Source organism: Cavia porcellus, unplaced genomic scaffold, assembly GCF_034190915.1.
Source record: "Cavia porcellus strain 051 isolate PalLab524CR breed Dunkin Hartley unplaced genomic scaffold, mCavPor4.1 scaffold_24, whole genome shotgun sequence".
Lineage (NCBI taxonomy): Eukaryota > Metazoa > Chordata > Mammalia > Rodentia > Caviidae > Cavia > Cavia porcellus.
The window spans coordinates 38,680,702-38,697,558 of record NW_026947507.1 but is presented as its reverse complement, the minus strand read 5'-3'; the positions used below and the strand labels follow the sequence as shown (position 1 = coordinate 38,697,558).

The 16,857-nt window shown below is 43.9% G+C and overlaps 1 protein-coding gene across 2 annotated transcripts in view; it reads left to right on the top strand.

The window, feature by feature from the left end:
- Window positions 1–16,857, top strand: part of Ebf2 (EBF transcription factor 2) — a 183,560-nt gene that overhangs the window by 4,460 nt on the left and 162,243 nt on the right. For both annotated transcript variants that reach the window (XM_003479363.4, XM_063234898.1), the window contains exons 4-6: window positions 48–103; window positions 555–628; window positions 6,733–6,801. In XM_003479363.4, coding sequence (XP_003479411.2) covers window positions 48–103; window positions 555–628; window positions 6,733–6,801 — 199 coding nt within the window. The remainder of the gene's footprint in view (window positions 1–47; window positions 104–554; window positions 629–6,732; window positions 6,802–16,857) is intronic.

Sequence of the window (16,857 nt, the reverse complement as noted above, 5' to 3'; positions counted from 1 at the left end):
GAGGAGCACCGCGCCCCCTGACCCCTGTTGGGTCCCCTCTCCTGCAGGCGTCCGCACGGAGCAGGACCTCTATGTCAGGCTGATCGACTCTGTCACCAAGCAGGTGAGTCCCGTGGGCCACTTGGCTGTTTCTTGGCCTCCTCTGCCCCCCCCCCCACCAACCCGCCATGCTTCTCTAGACTGGATCTCACACTCCCTCCCCATCACCCTAATCCTTGCCCACTCTGGAGGGAAAATATCCCCAACTTCTCCAGTCCCTTGGTCTGTGTGGCTTGGGGAGACGCTGGGGTCAGAGGGAAGTGGGCAACGAGGTGAGAAGAACTCATTGGAGGTTCAGCCCCGCTCCCCCAAGCATTCCTTTTGGCTAAGAACTCTGGGACAAACTTTTCTATTACTCAGCCGAACTAAGCTGGCAGCGGCACAGACTGAGGGAACACAGGGACCCCCAAGGAAGTAGAGGGAGAAATAGAAAACTTGTAAGTGCTCTAAAAGTTTGCTCTTTGTGCTCCACCCCATTTCCTGTCTTCCTTGCCCCCCACTCCACCCCTTTGCAGCCCATAGCTTACGAGGGACAGAATAAGAATCCGGAAATGTGCCGAGTTCTCCTGACGCACGAGGTGATGTGCAGGTAAGAGCCACCTTGTCCCTGGGACAACCGGAAAGCTGGGCAAGTGGGCGTATCTGCCCTGATGGCAGGCCTTGAGGGAGCTAAAGCAGCAGGGTGGATTTGCCCAGGCAGATCCACTAAAATCCTTCTTCCTTTTAAGGCCAGTTCCTTAGATCTAGTGGTTAGGGAAGGAAACCCTGCAGATTCAAGGTTCCATCTCCACTGGCACGGGGAGTTCTCAGGCCCTTTGGAAGGTGCCCACTGGCCACGGGCGGCCAGCAGTGCGGGCAGTCCCTAGCTGGCATTGGGCCCCAGTTTGGGATCTGGGACTTTCCTTGGATGCATCTCTAGTGGCAGCTGGGTTCCTGCCCTGCTGGCTTTGGGTAGAATTCCAGCCACTTGTGGAGTTAGTTACTGAGTCCAAGCCTCAGGACCATGCAGAATCCAGGGAGAGAGCCTGAGGGTTGACTGGCCCATTTCCCAGGCACCCTCTGCTCAAGGCACCTGTCTGGGACAGGAGGCATTTCTTTCCTCCTGGAGAAGTCACTTAAAAGAATTTATGTCAGAATGCTTCTCAGGCCAGAAGGATCGGCCCAGGGGAATGGATCAATCCTGCTCTGAGCCGGTGGGCAGAGGGCCAGGGAGATAACCTCATCCCTGCCTGGGGTCTGCAGAAACAGCTGGATCCTGAAGGCCACTGTGTGAAAGCTGCTGGGTTCCTGTCCCTTCCCCATCAACCTTCAGACACAGATCCATTCTGAGATCCTGTGTTTTGCCCTTTTTCTTCTGCATGAGCAGAAGAAAACAAATTAAGAGCGATTTACCCATATACTTACTCAAACGTTTGCTTAGTGTGTGTGAAGTGTGTTGGGTGTTGAGGTCTTATCAAAAATGAGGAGAGAAAAATACTGTGGACAGAGCATGGCTGATTCACCATAAACATTTAAATATCTGTTCTATAAAAGTATTTCTTTCAACCCCACCCCCTAATCCGATTGGAAGGAAAACCTCATTCTTCCTCATTCTGCTTTTGCATCAGAGAGTGTTTCCCAACCCTAGAGTTGCTAGTTTTGGGTAATTACAGGCCATGTCTTAGAAGGGACTATTTCATGGTCAGAGCCCTGAAGTCCTATCTCCCCCACTGGCCTAGGCAAGAAGAAATCCTAACAAGGAAACACTTCTGTTTTGGTTTTGGTTTTGATCAAGTAATAGAAAAACCAACTTGTCAAATGCAAAGTAAAACCCTGCCAGTGACTTTTGCTGAGGGAGACTGAGGCTGCCTGGCCTGAGGTGATTGATGAGAGGTAGAGAGGGGGAGTAAGAAGACAGGTGGGTACCTCCTTACTCCAGAGCCCCTAGATAGATCAGTTCAGAAAGGAAATACAACTCAAAGAGGCACCTGCACGTAATACCTAGACTAAATAGAATGCTTTCATGTGGTTGGATCGTCAGAGCGAGGTTTTATTTATTATTTTTATTTTTAATTCCGCTCTTCAATTTAGTGTGGTTGTTTAGGGAGCTAGCCTTCATAACAGTGAAGGAAACAAACCCCTAAACTAGCCCATCGTCCAAGGGGTTACACCTATCACTTTAAATAATACTTGTACACCTCATCTAGCTGTAGTTAAGGCTGACATTTTTATTTTTAAGCCCAATCAAATCCTTCTCATTTATGCTGTTTAAATAGCAGCATCAATTTTTAAAGCCTCTAGTTTAGTCTGCATTAGTAACACAATATAAAAATTTAATGTACTGTAACTTCTCTGCACTAGAGACCTGGGAAGAGGTTCTGTTACTTTCTTTCCAAACTAGAATTTAAAACAAATATTAATTATGGGTGAATAAATGATCCATTGGATGGTTGTGTCTGCGGGATGTGTATGTGTGTGTGTGTGTGTGTGTGTGTGTGTATGTGTGTGTAATGGGATATGAAGTAGGTGAAGGCAAATACCAGCTACATCTGAAAGGGAAGTTCTCTTTCAATCTGAAGCACTTTGGTTCTCCAGAAAGGGAAAAGTTCCTTCTCCTGCGCATCAAGAGCTGGTTCCAGCCATCAGCGCTGGGGTGGTGGATCAGAGGCCCTGTCTCTCACTGAGTCTTGCACCTCCTTACTTTCATTGGCATTGAGTTATCTGGCATACCTGGGCACTTCCCGGATTGGTTTTATGTTCTATAATTTTATAAAAGGCTCACAAATTGTTGTTTAGCTTTGGGGTGGGTGGGTGGGGACCCAAAACAAAAGGACAAAATAAATCTCTGTAGGAATAACTTTGCTCTCTTCCCCAGTTGTCTCCACCCTTCTCGCCCCTGCTTTAGTTCATCTTGCCAATTATTAGCGAGGAGAAATCTAGTTGTTATGTAGCTGCCAGCCACCCCTGCGCCCTTAATGCTCAGAGGGTTAAAAGATATTATAATTTGAACAGAAGTCGTCTCAAGGCCTACAGCTGGCTAATAACAGAGTTGTATTGAGCGCGAGCAAACCCCACAGCTGTGACTTTAGCCACAAGGCGCAGGCTAGACAGGGCCCTAATCAGATGGGCCAGCCGGGCAGTGGGGCCAGTGTCTTTATCGGCCAGATGGTGTGAATTTAGACACTTTTGTTATGCAATCGCAGGGAGGAGTTGGGGAGAAGAAAACAAAACAAAAGCCACCATGCTGTGCGCTTATTTGAGTTTGAAATTAGAGACAGATTTTTGAAAGTTGAGGGTTGAATTTTAAAAAACGATGTTGGAGGGGGAAAGGGACACATTAGCTTATCTTGAGCTGGAGTTTGAATCACTGGACACTCTCCGTCCAAAGCTGGGACTTTTATTATTATTAGGTTTTTTCCTTCCCTAGGCATCCTTTATCTCTCTCCTTTTTCTGTTTCTGAAAAATGCAGGTAAGATGCAGGATCCAGATAAAATTTCTCATATTTCCCTCCACTTCATACCCCTAACTTGTCTTGTTTTTTTCTCTTTCTTTTTTCAAAGACACTGTATGGGGACAGGGAGTGCTAAAAAGACTTGTAAGCAAATTGAGAGTGTTTCTAAGTAGAAGGTTCTCCTATATTGTACTGGAGTAAAATAAACCAAACCAACAGAGACACGCATTTTCATTCATTAGCAAAAAGAGTACCCTGAGCCCTTCTAGAGTAGTTAGGAACACAATCTTAACCTACTTCCAAGTGCAGTTTCTCTCTCTCTGTCTCTCTCTGTCTTCTTTGTTTTCCTGCTTTGCAGTTATCATCAACTTTAAAAAGAAACTTTGCTGGAACTTCAGACTTAGAGATTTGCTTGTTGGCAATAAGAGCCTTTTAACTGGAAGTAGCTGAACCTGAAGTTGGCCATACAGTCTTCTTCCACTGAGCAAAGGGAAAGCAACACTGAGTTTGTCATCTGAGTAATTCAAAGCCTGGCCTCTTAGGGTCAGCTGCCACCTTTCCTGGGAGGTGTGAGTCCACCAGTGTCTTGAGTTCCTTCCACTTCTCTTGCTTGTGTTAATAAATGATGAAATAAAGAACAAGTAGAATATATTAATGAGAATTTTTATTTAAAAAAAAGAAAGAAAAGAATTAGAGATCCTGAAAAAGTTTAGAGGCTCCGCTATGGAAATACAACCAAGTCCTATTATTTTTACACTTTTGTTTGTATAGTTCAATAGCCAAGTAAGTGTCTTTCTGTCTTTTCGCTGATGGATCTTAGCGTTAGTGATTATACTTGAATTTGTTACTGTTGGGAAAAAACAAGCTTTGACCCTGAAGTTTCTCTGCATTTTCCTTTGCATATCATTTGCTTCCCTGAGTGGATTCTCCACATTGTATTCCACTGGCACCAAGGGTACATTTTTGTCTGTTTTTCTTTTCCTCCAGAGGAAATCCCTATGGAAAGCAGCTGAACTCGGCTGAGCAATTTTACAAACTTACTGGGCCTCCTCCGAATCACTGCTCCCCAAGCCAGACAGATTGGCCCATCCTGACTGTGTGCTCTTGTAATTCAATGCTACTTGGCGTCGTATGCGTATTTGGGGTTAGGCTGACAAGTTGGCGATGTCAAAGGAGAGTCTAGCTTGAAGGTTTTTGGGTCACTGGCTTGTATCGGCCTTTTGAAATCGTGTTGCTAAGAAAAGTGGTTTGCCCGTACTACTCAGGCATTGCGTTAACATAAAGCAATCCTCCAGAAATCAGGGTGGGAACCGGAAATGGGTCACGCTAGGGACTCAGGAGAGACTGAGGTCTCTAAGAGGTGGGTGTGCAGCTGGCCAGCATTTTTATTGGTGTTCATCTTGGGATAGGTTGAAATTTTAAAAGTGAAGACCTAACATAATTTCAAAGGCCAAATATTATTTCAGAAAGTCCCAGTGGCAGACTCTGGTATTTAGGAAAGTCGAGACAGTTTTTCTTTACTTTTACTCTTTTGATTAAATTTCTTAAAACCTCATTGTGCCCATCTGATGAAAATGTTTTCGCATCTCTCCAGTGCAGTTCACTTCCTGAGCATGGCAGAGCTGTTTACTGGCTAATCCATACATCCCTGCAGGAGAGAGATGGGACTTAAAAGTTTTTGTAACATTAATTTATTTATATATTTTTAATTCCATGGGAGATGGGAGAGGGTCAGTGGACTACAGATTGCTGCAGAGCAAATTTAGGCCTGGACCAGGGAAAGCTTTTGGGTTCCTGCTGTCCTGTGGCCTCTCATTTTTCCTTATGCTACCATCATTTTCAAGGGGTGCTTATGGAATGCCATGGTCTCTTAACCTTAAAACAGAAGGGGCTTTAGAGAACACAGAGCCTAGCATCTTTGCCTCCCTGATACATAAAATGAAAGCTCTGAGGGGTTAAAGAGATTTGGCTAAATTCAGGCAGCTGGTTAGTAACAAGTTAGATGCCAGAGCCTGGATTCCCAGCTCAGCATTTTTTTCCTGCGGCACTGTATCAGTTCTGAGCTGCAGAGAAACCATCATGGGAAGGCGTGCTGGAGTGCAGTTTGGTTATTGTGAATACCTGGTAGACATTGTTTCCACTGGGTAGGGATGATCATGCTTTGCTCATAAGCTGTCATCAAGGGGACATCCTGAATGAAATACAGCTGATGGTAAGCAGTGTGTTTAAAGCAAGCTGGGAGGGACTCTGGAAGGCTGTGGCCTGCCAAGCATTTGGGCGACGGGTAGCTGGGCAGGGAGGTGATCCCCAGGCTCTTTTTGTTTTTCTCACTTTTGCCCTTGTATTTTGAACAGACACCTCTGCGTTGGGGTGCTCTGTTTTCTCTCGTGCTCTTCTGCATATTTCTGCTGCTTTTTATCTGGAGGCTCCTCTAACCACTTCCTCTGCACCAAGCCAACCCCTTCAGGACTGTTACCTAGCTGTCCATCTTCAGGTAGAATGTACTTTGGGGTCGAGGAGGTGTGGGAAGCGAAGGTTTTAGGATTGGGACTGTGGTGTACGCAAGTCTTAATTCTGTTCCAAATGTGGCCAAAGGCATCAGAAGTATCACTGTCCAGCTCCCTGCCCAATTTTCTTCCTATTTTAAAGTTCTGGTTTTCTTTCTTCATCTTTGGAGCATGATGGAAATCAATGAATGAATAAATGTTTATAAAGTACACCATGTTCTCCAGAGAAAGATGTCATGTAAATAAGATTTTATAATAATCCAGACAGCTACTTGTGGTCTACTTTATACACCTTCCTTCCACTTTGCTCTTCAAATTTTTATTGGTTTGCGAAGACCTAAAATATACAAGCATAAAATTGTTGAACCCGGCCTGGAAGTGACATAGTAGATCTTCAGAAATGTGCAATCGTAAAGTCATTGAACCCCAGTCTGGAAGAGATCTTATAGATATTAAAAACCAACCATCCATGTTTTGGTTATGAGCGTGGCTCTTGGGACTGTTGGGATTTGTGGAGGGCTAGCCAGGTTGTAAGTCAAAGAGTGAGAATTTGAATGAGTGTATTTTGGCTTTAGGTTCCTTTTTAAAAAATAAAATATAGTCACAAACTTTGCCCTCATGAAGCTTATAGCTGGGAGGCTATCTTGAATGTAATTTTTTTTTTTTTTGGTGAACATTCTAATATTGTATGTTCATTGTTTATTTTCTCTAATTTTATTATTTTTTAACTCTTTTGATTCTCTTCCAATCTACAGTCGATGTTGTGAAAAGAAAAGCTGTGGAAACCGAAACGAGACACCTTCGGACCCTGTGATCATTGACAGGTAGGGGAAGATGTGATTTTCAGATCAGTTTTGATTTCTTTCCTTCGTGAAACTCACTGATGAGTGCTGATTTCTTGAGCTGTGTGGGAAGGTTGGTTTCAAGCTTTCTGAAGGGGGTTAAGTGAATCCAGCAAGGGCTTTCTTGCGCTGTCAGCCACTCTTGGAAGAGGTCAGGATCTGTCTCTCTAGGTAGGACATACTTTTCCAAGTGCACTAATTTCAGCCTGATGAGAGGTAGATACATTAAAGCAGGGCAAAGTCTGCTTGCTGTCTCTCCTGAGTGGCAGGCATGGCTTCAGTCACTTCTCTAGAGGAGCAGTGCACCCCAGGTTCAATGGCATCTCTCTACCATGCTCAGTGACTGTGGTTGAGCTTGGATGTCAAATTGGAGCTTTTCAGTTTGGATCCCAGCACATGGCTTATAACCAGATCTCTCGTGCATTGTGGGAGACTCCTGCCTACCACCTAGGATCACAATCTGGGTTCCATGGTACATTCAGAGTGGGAAAGATTCTTTGGGACAAGATGTTAATTCACTGAAATGTGATTTAGGCATCCTCAGCTGTCTGTTTTTGTGATTGGAAACAGAACTTACAAACCAACGAAGAAATACCAAATTAACTTCCAGCAATCATGTACTTTTTAAGAAACCCCATATTCCCACCCCTAATCTTTTCTCTTTTGTTAAAAAACAGAATAACTCCCCATTGCTTCTTTCTTTGGGTTTTCATGTTTCTAGCCAGGCCCTGAAATGGGTTGGAGAGACCACAGTCTCCAAAGTTGTTATTCCAATATTCCAGTGAATTCTCAGTTGGGAGAGTGGAACCTCTGGCATTCTTCCCAGAAAGTCAGCTTGGTTTCCTCGTGGAAAGTATAGCATAGCCGTAGGAATCTAGGAGGCTGGATTTCTGATCCTGTCCTAGCTTTTGACCTTGGACAAAGTGCTCAGCATTTCCATTCTCCAGTGGTGTAGCCATGAGGTGGAGGGTGCTGCCTGCTTTGGGGAGCTTCAGGGGTCTACAAAGTGGCCGTGGCTAACTGTACTCTGAGATGCCTGAAGAGGATGCCTGGCAAGTGGAAAATGTTTAGTGGCTGGGTATGGCATCTTCGCCATTTTTGGAGCTGTTTGGGATTTCTCTGGAATTTCTGAAAGTACAGACAAGTACAGTTACAAAGACTCTCTGGGCTCATTCATCTTCCTCATTTTAGAGATGACAACACTGAGCCCTCAGTGGTGTCATGACTTGTGAGCTGGTAAGGCAGGCCTGGCACTAGTACGCACTTGTCATTACTGCTAGGTGTGTGCTCCTTTCTCGGCCACAGCCGCACCCTCCCAGCACACTCTGTGTCCTAACTGGTGATCTGGGTCTGCTGATTGTGCAGGGCATCACTTCCCTACATCCCAGGATGCCCAAGGGACCCACCAGGGAGCTGGCAAACAGCAAGAAGCAGGTCCCATCCTTTCCAGGGCATGGGCTGAGCTCACTCATGTTCATCTGGTCTTTTCCACCCAGTTTAGCTCCTCTTTCAGAAAGATACCCTAACCTCATAACTGTTCCATCTTTTCTTGTAATAAACACCCCAGAAAACAGCTTTAGAAGTGTTTGTAAACCTGTAAGCGCTAACCTGTATGTTACACATTACAAGCAAACGTCATGACTGCTTGTGGCAGTGCATACTTAAGGAACCGCATGTAATCTCCACCCTCTGCTAAAGCTGAATGTATTCATGCTCTTTTCTTGGGAATACATGTTACAAGCACCATGGAAAGTAGTCTTTTTGTATTGACAGAGAGACAAGATTTTCATATTTGTTGCCTTCAGAGTTTCTGCCTGAATCCCTTAAACTCTTCTGAGAAGGTGGAAACTATGTCTTTGTGGCATACAATGGAGTTTTATGTAACTGCAGTGTTTATTTTTAACGTCTTATGTGCATGAAAGCAGCCCATACCATACCACTTGAAATACCTGTGACTTCTGCGACGTTGCATGACTGCGTGTGGAAGCACCCATTCCACAGGGGATGGTGGATTGGCTGCTGATGGTTTTTTTTTTTTTTTTTTTTTTTTTTTTTTTTTTTAAGAGACTCTGTTTCATTATGTTCGTTTTATGGTGGGGCTTGTGTTTGAGTGTATTAATCCCTCGCCCAAACCTTGTCATATTGTTTCCCATTACTTCAGGCATACCTGAGCCTTTTTGCCTCCATTTTCAAAAGCAAAAGAGTAGAAAGGACAGTTGCCAAAGTGTTTGGTGGAGGGAGGGTAGCCATGTACCATCTGGGGGTTTGGTTGAGCTGTGGTCCTGCATCTGCCAGCCTGGAAGTGTCATGTTCCCTCACAGAGCCCTGAAAGGGTACAGAGTTCAGATTTCCTTGGGGTAAATAGAGAATGCTCTTCGCTGCCCTTGTTCCTATAGCGCCAACTAATTATCTCCTCCTGCTTCTCGCTCCATCTCACTAGATGCAGTTAATTTATACTGTGCCTTGTTGAGTCTCCTCGCACAGCAGCCAAAGTCCCCTCTGGCTCAAGGGAAGCCCGTTTATTCTCTAGAAATTGTGCATGTTTGTGGAAGGGGAGAAACTCAAGGTGGGTTCTCAAACTTTTCACCTCTAGGACCCCTTTTCATTTTGCCCTGGTGAACTCAGGTCTCGCAAGACAGCGCCTTCCAAGGTCCTATGAATAAGTACTAATACAGCAATAATTCTTTTCACTAACCAAACATATGCAGCAAAGGGAGGGCAAAACTTTTATCTCAGGTGTGTCATGGGTGTCATGAATGGCCAGCCAGAGTTTGTGATCAGTAAGAGGCAACCTGTGTCACCACTTACACGTGAGACTTTCCACTTTAAACGACTTGGCTTTTCGGTGAGCCTGTGTGACCAGGTGTCAGTAGATGTGCTGGCGATATGAAAAGTCACTTTTACCACATTTTGGCTAAGAGTCCCATCAGGGACTTTCATTTTCTGTTTCCAGAGACAGCCCCCACTTGGAGGTATGCCCCCTCCCCCGACAAATCACTACCTGCCTTGATTTCTGTAGAAACTTGAATTTATTTTTGATTTTCAGTTGTCTTTTCAGCATGATTTTGTGGATTTTGGGGCCTCTCCAGGCCCACGCCCAATCCAACAGAACTTGTGGCTGTATCTGAGGTCACCAGGTTGCCAGCAGCACCTTCTCCTGTCTGAAAAGTATGGCCTGGGAGAAGGGTTTATTAATTTTTAGGGTGAAAATCCAAAGTTCTCCTTTGAAAAAGAAATAACAAAATACAACCTAACAAAACAAAACAATGAAGCATCATCCTTCCTGTGGGCTGTATTGATTTATCTGTGAAAATCTGTATGGTAAATAAAAATAAAAGGCATGAACCGGTTTGTATTATGGTTCAGGGAAAAGTTGTAGCTAAACTATGTTTGTCATAGACTGAAGTGTCTTGCAATGTGCTTCTTTATCTGGTGGTTTCTTCTGAATATCTGGATTCTCTGGGGCTCCGGATAACATAGCAGCCCATGGAAAGGGGACTTTCGGGACAGCCTCTGGGAGAAAGAAGAATGTTCCTATTGTTTCTATTTTTGCAAAAGTTCCATATACATCAGATGGATGCAGGAGACAAGGTTTCCTTTTGGGTCTTTGTGGGATGCTCTGGCCAGGTGCATTCTGGGAAGAGAAGGCTTTTTTTTTTTTTTTTTTTTTTTTTGTTAAAAGGAAGGATCCAATCTATTTCTTTTGGGCTAAATATCCAGTCTTTTGTCCGGGGACACTGGTCTCATATATTTCTGAGCTTTTTTCCCAGGAGGACCCATGTTAAGCATTGATATGTTTTGATTTTCCTTTTCAAGAAGTTTGGTGAACAAAAGATCCTTATGCAAAAGATTTGCTCAAAAATATCTGTGGTTTAATTGCCCATGAGGCATTTTCCTGACATTTGATTTATTTCTGAAACAAATTGTTTTTGAAATGATGGTAAAATATGCATGACGTAGAGTTTACCCACTTCACTGTTGTTAAGTTTACAGTTCTGTGGTGGTAAATGCGTTTTTGTTACTGTGCCACCAACACAACCATCCATGATGGGACTCTTTCTGTCTTGAAAAACTGAAAATTCTGTGCCCACCACACAACTCCGCATTCCCTCCTCTCCCACTCCCACCACCTGCCGTTCTGTTTTCTGTCTCTGAACCACATGTATGTGGAGTTGTAATCACTTTGTTCTCTGGTGACTGGTTCATTTCACTTAGCGTAATATCCTTAAGCTGTCTCTGTGGTGTCGTATGTGTCGGAATTTCCTTCCTTTTCTATTGAATAATATTCCATGGTATGTATGTATAAAGCACATTTTACTTATTCCTTCTCTGGAAGTGGACACTTGGTTTACTTTGACTTCTTGTCTATTGGAAATGATGCTGCTGTTAACCTGGGCATAAAAATATCTTTTCAAGTCCCTACTTTCAATCATTCTTTTTGGCGGGTGTCTAACCAGATGTGGAACTGTTGGATCATATGATAAATTTGCTTTCAAGCTTCTCAGAAACTACCAGACTACTTTCCACAGTGTCTGCAGCATTTTATATTCCCATCAATAGAGCACAAACAGTTCCAGTTTTTCTACATCTTTGCCAACACTTATAATTTTCTGTCATTATTTTTTGATAGTAGCCACCCTAATGGGTGTGATTCTTTTTCCTCTTTTTTTCTCCTCCTCTTCCTCCTCCTCTTCTTCTTGTCCTTCTCCTTCTCTTTCTTCTCCTTCTGCTTCTTCTTCTTCCCCTTCCTATTTCTCTTCTTCTCCTTTCCCTTTCCCTCTCCTCTTTCTCTTCCTCTTCTTTTTTTCCTCCTTCTCTTCTTCCTTCCCCTCCTCTTCCTCCTTTTTCACAAAGCTTTCTCTGGCCGCCATCTTGGTGGATGGGCATCCTTCCTGGTTCCTGTCAGCTGTGGTCCGGGCTTCTCTTAGGCCCTTCCCTACCTGCTTCTTTTTACCTCATGACTACCATGTTCCTTCAGAGCATATCTTTGGATCTGCCTTCTTCTGGGTCATTCTTGTTTTTCCTCTCTCTTTGGTGTACAGTATCCCTTAATTCTAGTTAAATGCTATTTGTGGCATGAGAACTTTTAGAGAATAAATGTAGATGAATACAACTTTTACCATCCTGCCATGGGTGCTTGAAACTATCCTATCAATCCTGGACATTTGGGCACCTTTTGTTGTCCTACTGTTTTTGGTATTGAGAGTTTGTACCCCAGGCCTCACGTAAGTTAGGCAAGTGCTCTACCGCAGAGCCACATGCCTAGCCTAACACCTGGAGTTTTCCTTTTTGTTAATTTACTTAATGAATTCCTCCCTCCCTAGCTTTCTCTCCTTCTTTTCTCCTTTCCTACCTTGTTCCCTCTCCCCTCTTGCCTTTCTTTCCTTCTTCTGTGTGGTGTTAGGTGTTGAACCCAAGTAGAGCTAAGCCACTTCCAGTCCTATTTATCTACTCACTTATTCATGTTTGAGACGGTTGCTCAGCTGGCCTTGAGCTTGAGATTCTCCAGCCTCAACTCCCTGAGTAGCTCAGCCTCCTATAAACAATGGACATACGCCTCTATGTCCGGCATTATTAGATTTGACTTGTGGTGTAGATTCTGCTTTTAATTCCACTGTCTCTAACGTCCCAGAAATGGTATTTTTGAGTAGCTGGAGTTGAGTTCTGGATGAGATCTTAGTCCCTGCAGTCCGGGGCCGCTGAGGCTGGGTTTAAGCCTGAGCTTCGCCTTCCCTTTTCCTAGACATGGGCAAGTCACATATATCAAAAGCGATGGCTTTCCGATAAAAACACTGATCTAACCTTTAATTGGTACTTACTGTATGCTAGGCACTGTGCTAAGCCCTTTGTGTTAATTATATAACCTTCTTAATTAATCGCCATTGGTTGACAAAAGTCTTAGTTTTATGGAAGGAAAAAACTATTAGTGTTGGGGACTTAGGCAAGTCTGTCAATCAAGAGCACGCAGCCAGTTTAGTGGTAAAGCTGGAATGCAGTCTGCGGGCAGGAGTTACAGGAGAAGGTTTCGGTTTGGCAGAAGGAAAAGCTTTCCTGGATACAAAATGATGAGAGGTGAGGAGGCTCGGTGAGCGTGCACTGCTTGGGGTGGGAGAGAGGAGGTCTGTTCTTGGAAGCAGTGAGGGCCCTTCAACTCCCTGATCTGTCCTTCCCCAGTCTCCTGTGTGATCATCAGTACCCAGTGTGAGTGAGGGGTGACAGTGTGAGCCCCAATCCTTCACTTGCCCTGTCTAATGTCACAGAAGTCACGAACCACCTCCCTGAGCCTCAGTTTCCCCTAGCTGTGGAATGAGGTGCACTGGATTAATAGGCAACTTGCTGGGCCTTCCAGCTCTCATTTCCCTGATTTTAGCTGCAGGCCAAGATTTGGGTGTGAGGCATGCTAATCTATCATGCCTCCTCATCAATAATTATCTATGCTTCTTCTCCCCAGACCTCCTGGTCCCAGGGTGGGGGAACCCAGTGTGTGAAGAGACTAAAAAACTCTGGCCCTGGGCACTTTTTTATTTTTTTGGGTGTGACAATTCTGTTCCCTCAGGGGAGTTTAGATTTTCTTGCTAAAAACCCAGATTATCTATTCATTGTGATTGCTTCATTCTTTGTGTCCCCCTTCCTTTGTTCACTAGCAAAACCTTTGGTCCTTTCCTAGCAAAAACCTTTGCTACCTTCTTGTCCCTTTCAGAGAGATACAGGTGAAAGAAGGGTCCCTGGTTCTTCTAGTCTAGAAAAAGATATTCCTGTGGGTTGTAGCACCTTACCGAATGGTAGCCTAGCCAAAAGTTAAAGCAAACAAATAAACAGACCAACAAAATTTCCTTCAGCAAATAATTTCCCTGCACCTGATTTACTAGGTGACATTGCAGTTGTCACACTCACTTGTGTAGCCGGTTTAGTTTTGTTTTTTTCATTTTTTTTCAATGCAGGGGTCAAAGCTATAGCCTTGCACATACCAGGCCAGGGCTCTACCACTGAACAACAGCCCTGTCCCTGGATTCATTTTTAAGAATTATACTTACTCCACTTGGCAACCAGTCTCATTCGACTTGGTGGAACTTTAGGGTTTAACGTCTGCTAGCTGAGTTGCTTGTGAGTGGATTCATTGATTTCATCATTCATTCCCTTAGTCGTTCCCTGTGTGTTCAGTTTGTGAATTCCTGGCAGTGAGAAAATCAGCAGGCATGATCTCAGGCATGATCTCAACTGTCACAGAGTACACAGCTTAAGGAATCACACAAGTAAATATACACTTAGTGCCTAAAAAGCACTTTGAAGGTAAGTGGATGACAGATAAATTCCAACTCTGGAATTTATGGAGACCCATCAATTCTTTCACCATGAATCCCCTGCTTACTTATATCAATCTTGAGTATTTCTTATTTTTTCCATATAATACATAATTTCTGTCTAGAGCATCCATCCCAAGCTCTCTGTCAATGTAAATCTTACCCCTTGGGCTGGGGACATAGCTCAGGGTTACAGCATGTGCATAGCATGTGTGCAGCCCTTCGTTTTGATCTCCAGCCCAGCAAACAACAACAGCACATGAAACAGCCCCTTTTTTGCAAGATGTACTTCAGATTCTGCCTCTTCAAAGGTGTCAATGTTAGAGCCAAAGTCTTTTCATCTGATGTCTATCACACACAATTGTTCTTATTTGGATGTATGACTGTTACTATCTTCTGTGCCTATTTGCGTTTACCGTACATGCCAAGCTATGATTTTTAGATGTCAGACACTGCACATCATCTAAGTCTTGACTCTAGTACTTACGAGCTATAGAGTGGTGTCAATAAACTGCCTCTCCCTTTGAGTTATTGTACTAAATATATTTATGTATGTAAGGTGTCTACATAGTGCATGATAGAATCAATCTCTTAAAAACAGCCATAGCACTTATCATTCTGTATCTCCTGCTGTGTTCAGGCAGTGGCTTGTATGTCATAGACCTTGGGAAATATTAGCCGGTACATTAATCTCTGACTGCGAAGCTCTGATGAGTTTGGGTGACTGACTCTTTTGCCAGTTTCTATAGAAATTTTTCTGTAACTACATCTGACACCTGCCTAGCAGTCTTGCTCTGTGATAGACAGGACCAGAGCCGATTGCTAAGAACAGATACCTAGGGTTGTAAAGCAGGATAAACTCTATATCAAGGGCTTGTTGTATCAGGGATTTTGCAAAGTGTTGTTAGGGTTGATATGACTGACCAACTGTAAAAGTTTCTCTTTAGGAACTTACACTTTAGATGGAGAAACAAAGGCTGTTCAGACATGACGGGACACCTTGCAGAATACAGAGGATGCCCTACAAGAAGCCTCTAGATCTGAGGGTGGCGGTGATGTGTATCTTGACACGGGTGGGTACAGTGATGCTTATCATGTGGACACACACAATTGGGAGGAACTGCATTCTAGGAGGGAGGAGTAGAGGCAAGAGAAAAAGAAAGAATCTGCTTCATCTGCCTGCAGTTTAGAGATGCGTGGCTGTGTGTGAAGGGAAGCAGGAAGAGAGGTGGGAAGAATTACTGGGGGCTAGATTTGCAGAAGTATTATGATATTATTTTCCTGACAGTGAAAGACAGAAAAGACATTGAATAATGGAATTTAATGGGTGAACCTTTAGACTGGATCGGAAAGTGGGGAAAAGCAATAGGGGGTCCTATTATTAAGAGTCCGTTTTTCAGCCAGGTAGGGTGGAACAAGCTTGTACTTCCAGCTATACCGAAGGCTGAGGCAGGAGAATCACAAGTTCAAGTTCTGCCTGGGCAACTCAGTGAGACCCTGTCTCAAAAAAAAAAAAAAAAAAAAAAAAAAGAGAAAGAGAAAGAGAAAAAAATTAAAATGGCTGAGGATAAAGCTCTACTCTCCCTGGACTTGTGCACTGGCGGAGTGAGGAAGTGAGTGTCCCTGCCCGGTATACCAGTGTCAGTCACTGCAGGTGACAGTGCCGTTCTCTTGCCTCTCTCCATATCCACCTCCCTCCCCCCAGCACACCCACCAGCTACTCCAAAGCATTTGCTGATGTTGCCACTTGTCCCCATGAGTATGTGTCCCCTTTGTTCACTCAGAAGCTCAGATTCTCTGCAAAGAGCTGCTGTTATGCCATCTGGCAATCTGTGAATTTTTTAGAAGCTTGGATGTTTTTGAGGAAGCAGAGACTCTGAGGCTGGCATCCAAACAATTTGTAAGCAGTTCTTTAGAAAGGAGGGAAAGACCAAAACGGGTTCTCCACCCTGGGCTTGCCTAAGCTGTCCTGAATCAATTTCCAGTGAAAATCAGACAGCTCATGGGGCACCTGATTATTTGGAATAGAAAACAGCTCTGATACTCAGCTTTTTCCTTATAAAATTGTGTGACGTGATCAAATAGCAGGTTTGCCAAGATGTGAGTGAATCAATACGGGCAGAGGGACTACAGAGAAGAAAAGTATTTGTTTCTGGAGAAAGTGTCTTTTCCTGAAGTTGTCTAGCTGGTGCTGGGGAAACAAAAGCCCCAGAGCTTGGGACAGATTAGGATGAGGTTCTCTGTTTACACAGAGAAGACCTTCCAACGCTGCCTGCATTTTCTTTTTTTTCTATTTGTATAAACAGGGCTATCTGGGTTCTAGGTCAAGAGAAAACCTGGCCAAACAATTGGGAAATGAAATGCATATTCCATGGAAATGAAAAGGAAATTACCTACGTAATTTGCAGATTTAGGGTTCTATCCACCGGATTTTGAAAGATTGTTTGTTGATTAAAATCTTACATGAATCACCTTGTTCACATTACAGTTCCAACTGGAGGGACATTTAATCAGGAAAGAAAGAAGGTGAGGATGGAACATCTGAGGTCTGTGAACCAATCTGAACTCAGATCTCAGAGCTCAGAATTTTTTCAGTCTGCACTGGGTAACTGAATGATTGTTCCCCAGAAAAGTTCCATTCTAAACTCAGAATTCCTAGTAAACAGATCCCCTCAGGACCATCTGTTAGCCAGAGCCAGTGGGAAATGCCGTAGCTGCTCCCATATAACAAGAACTT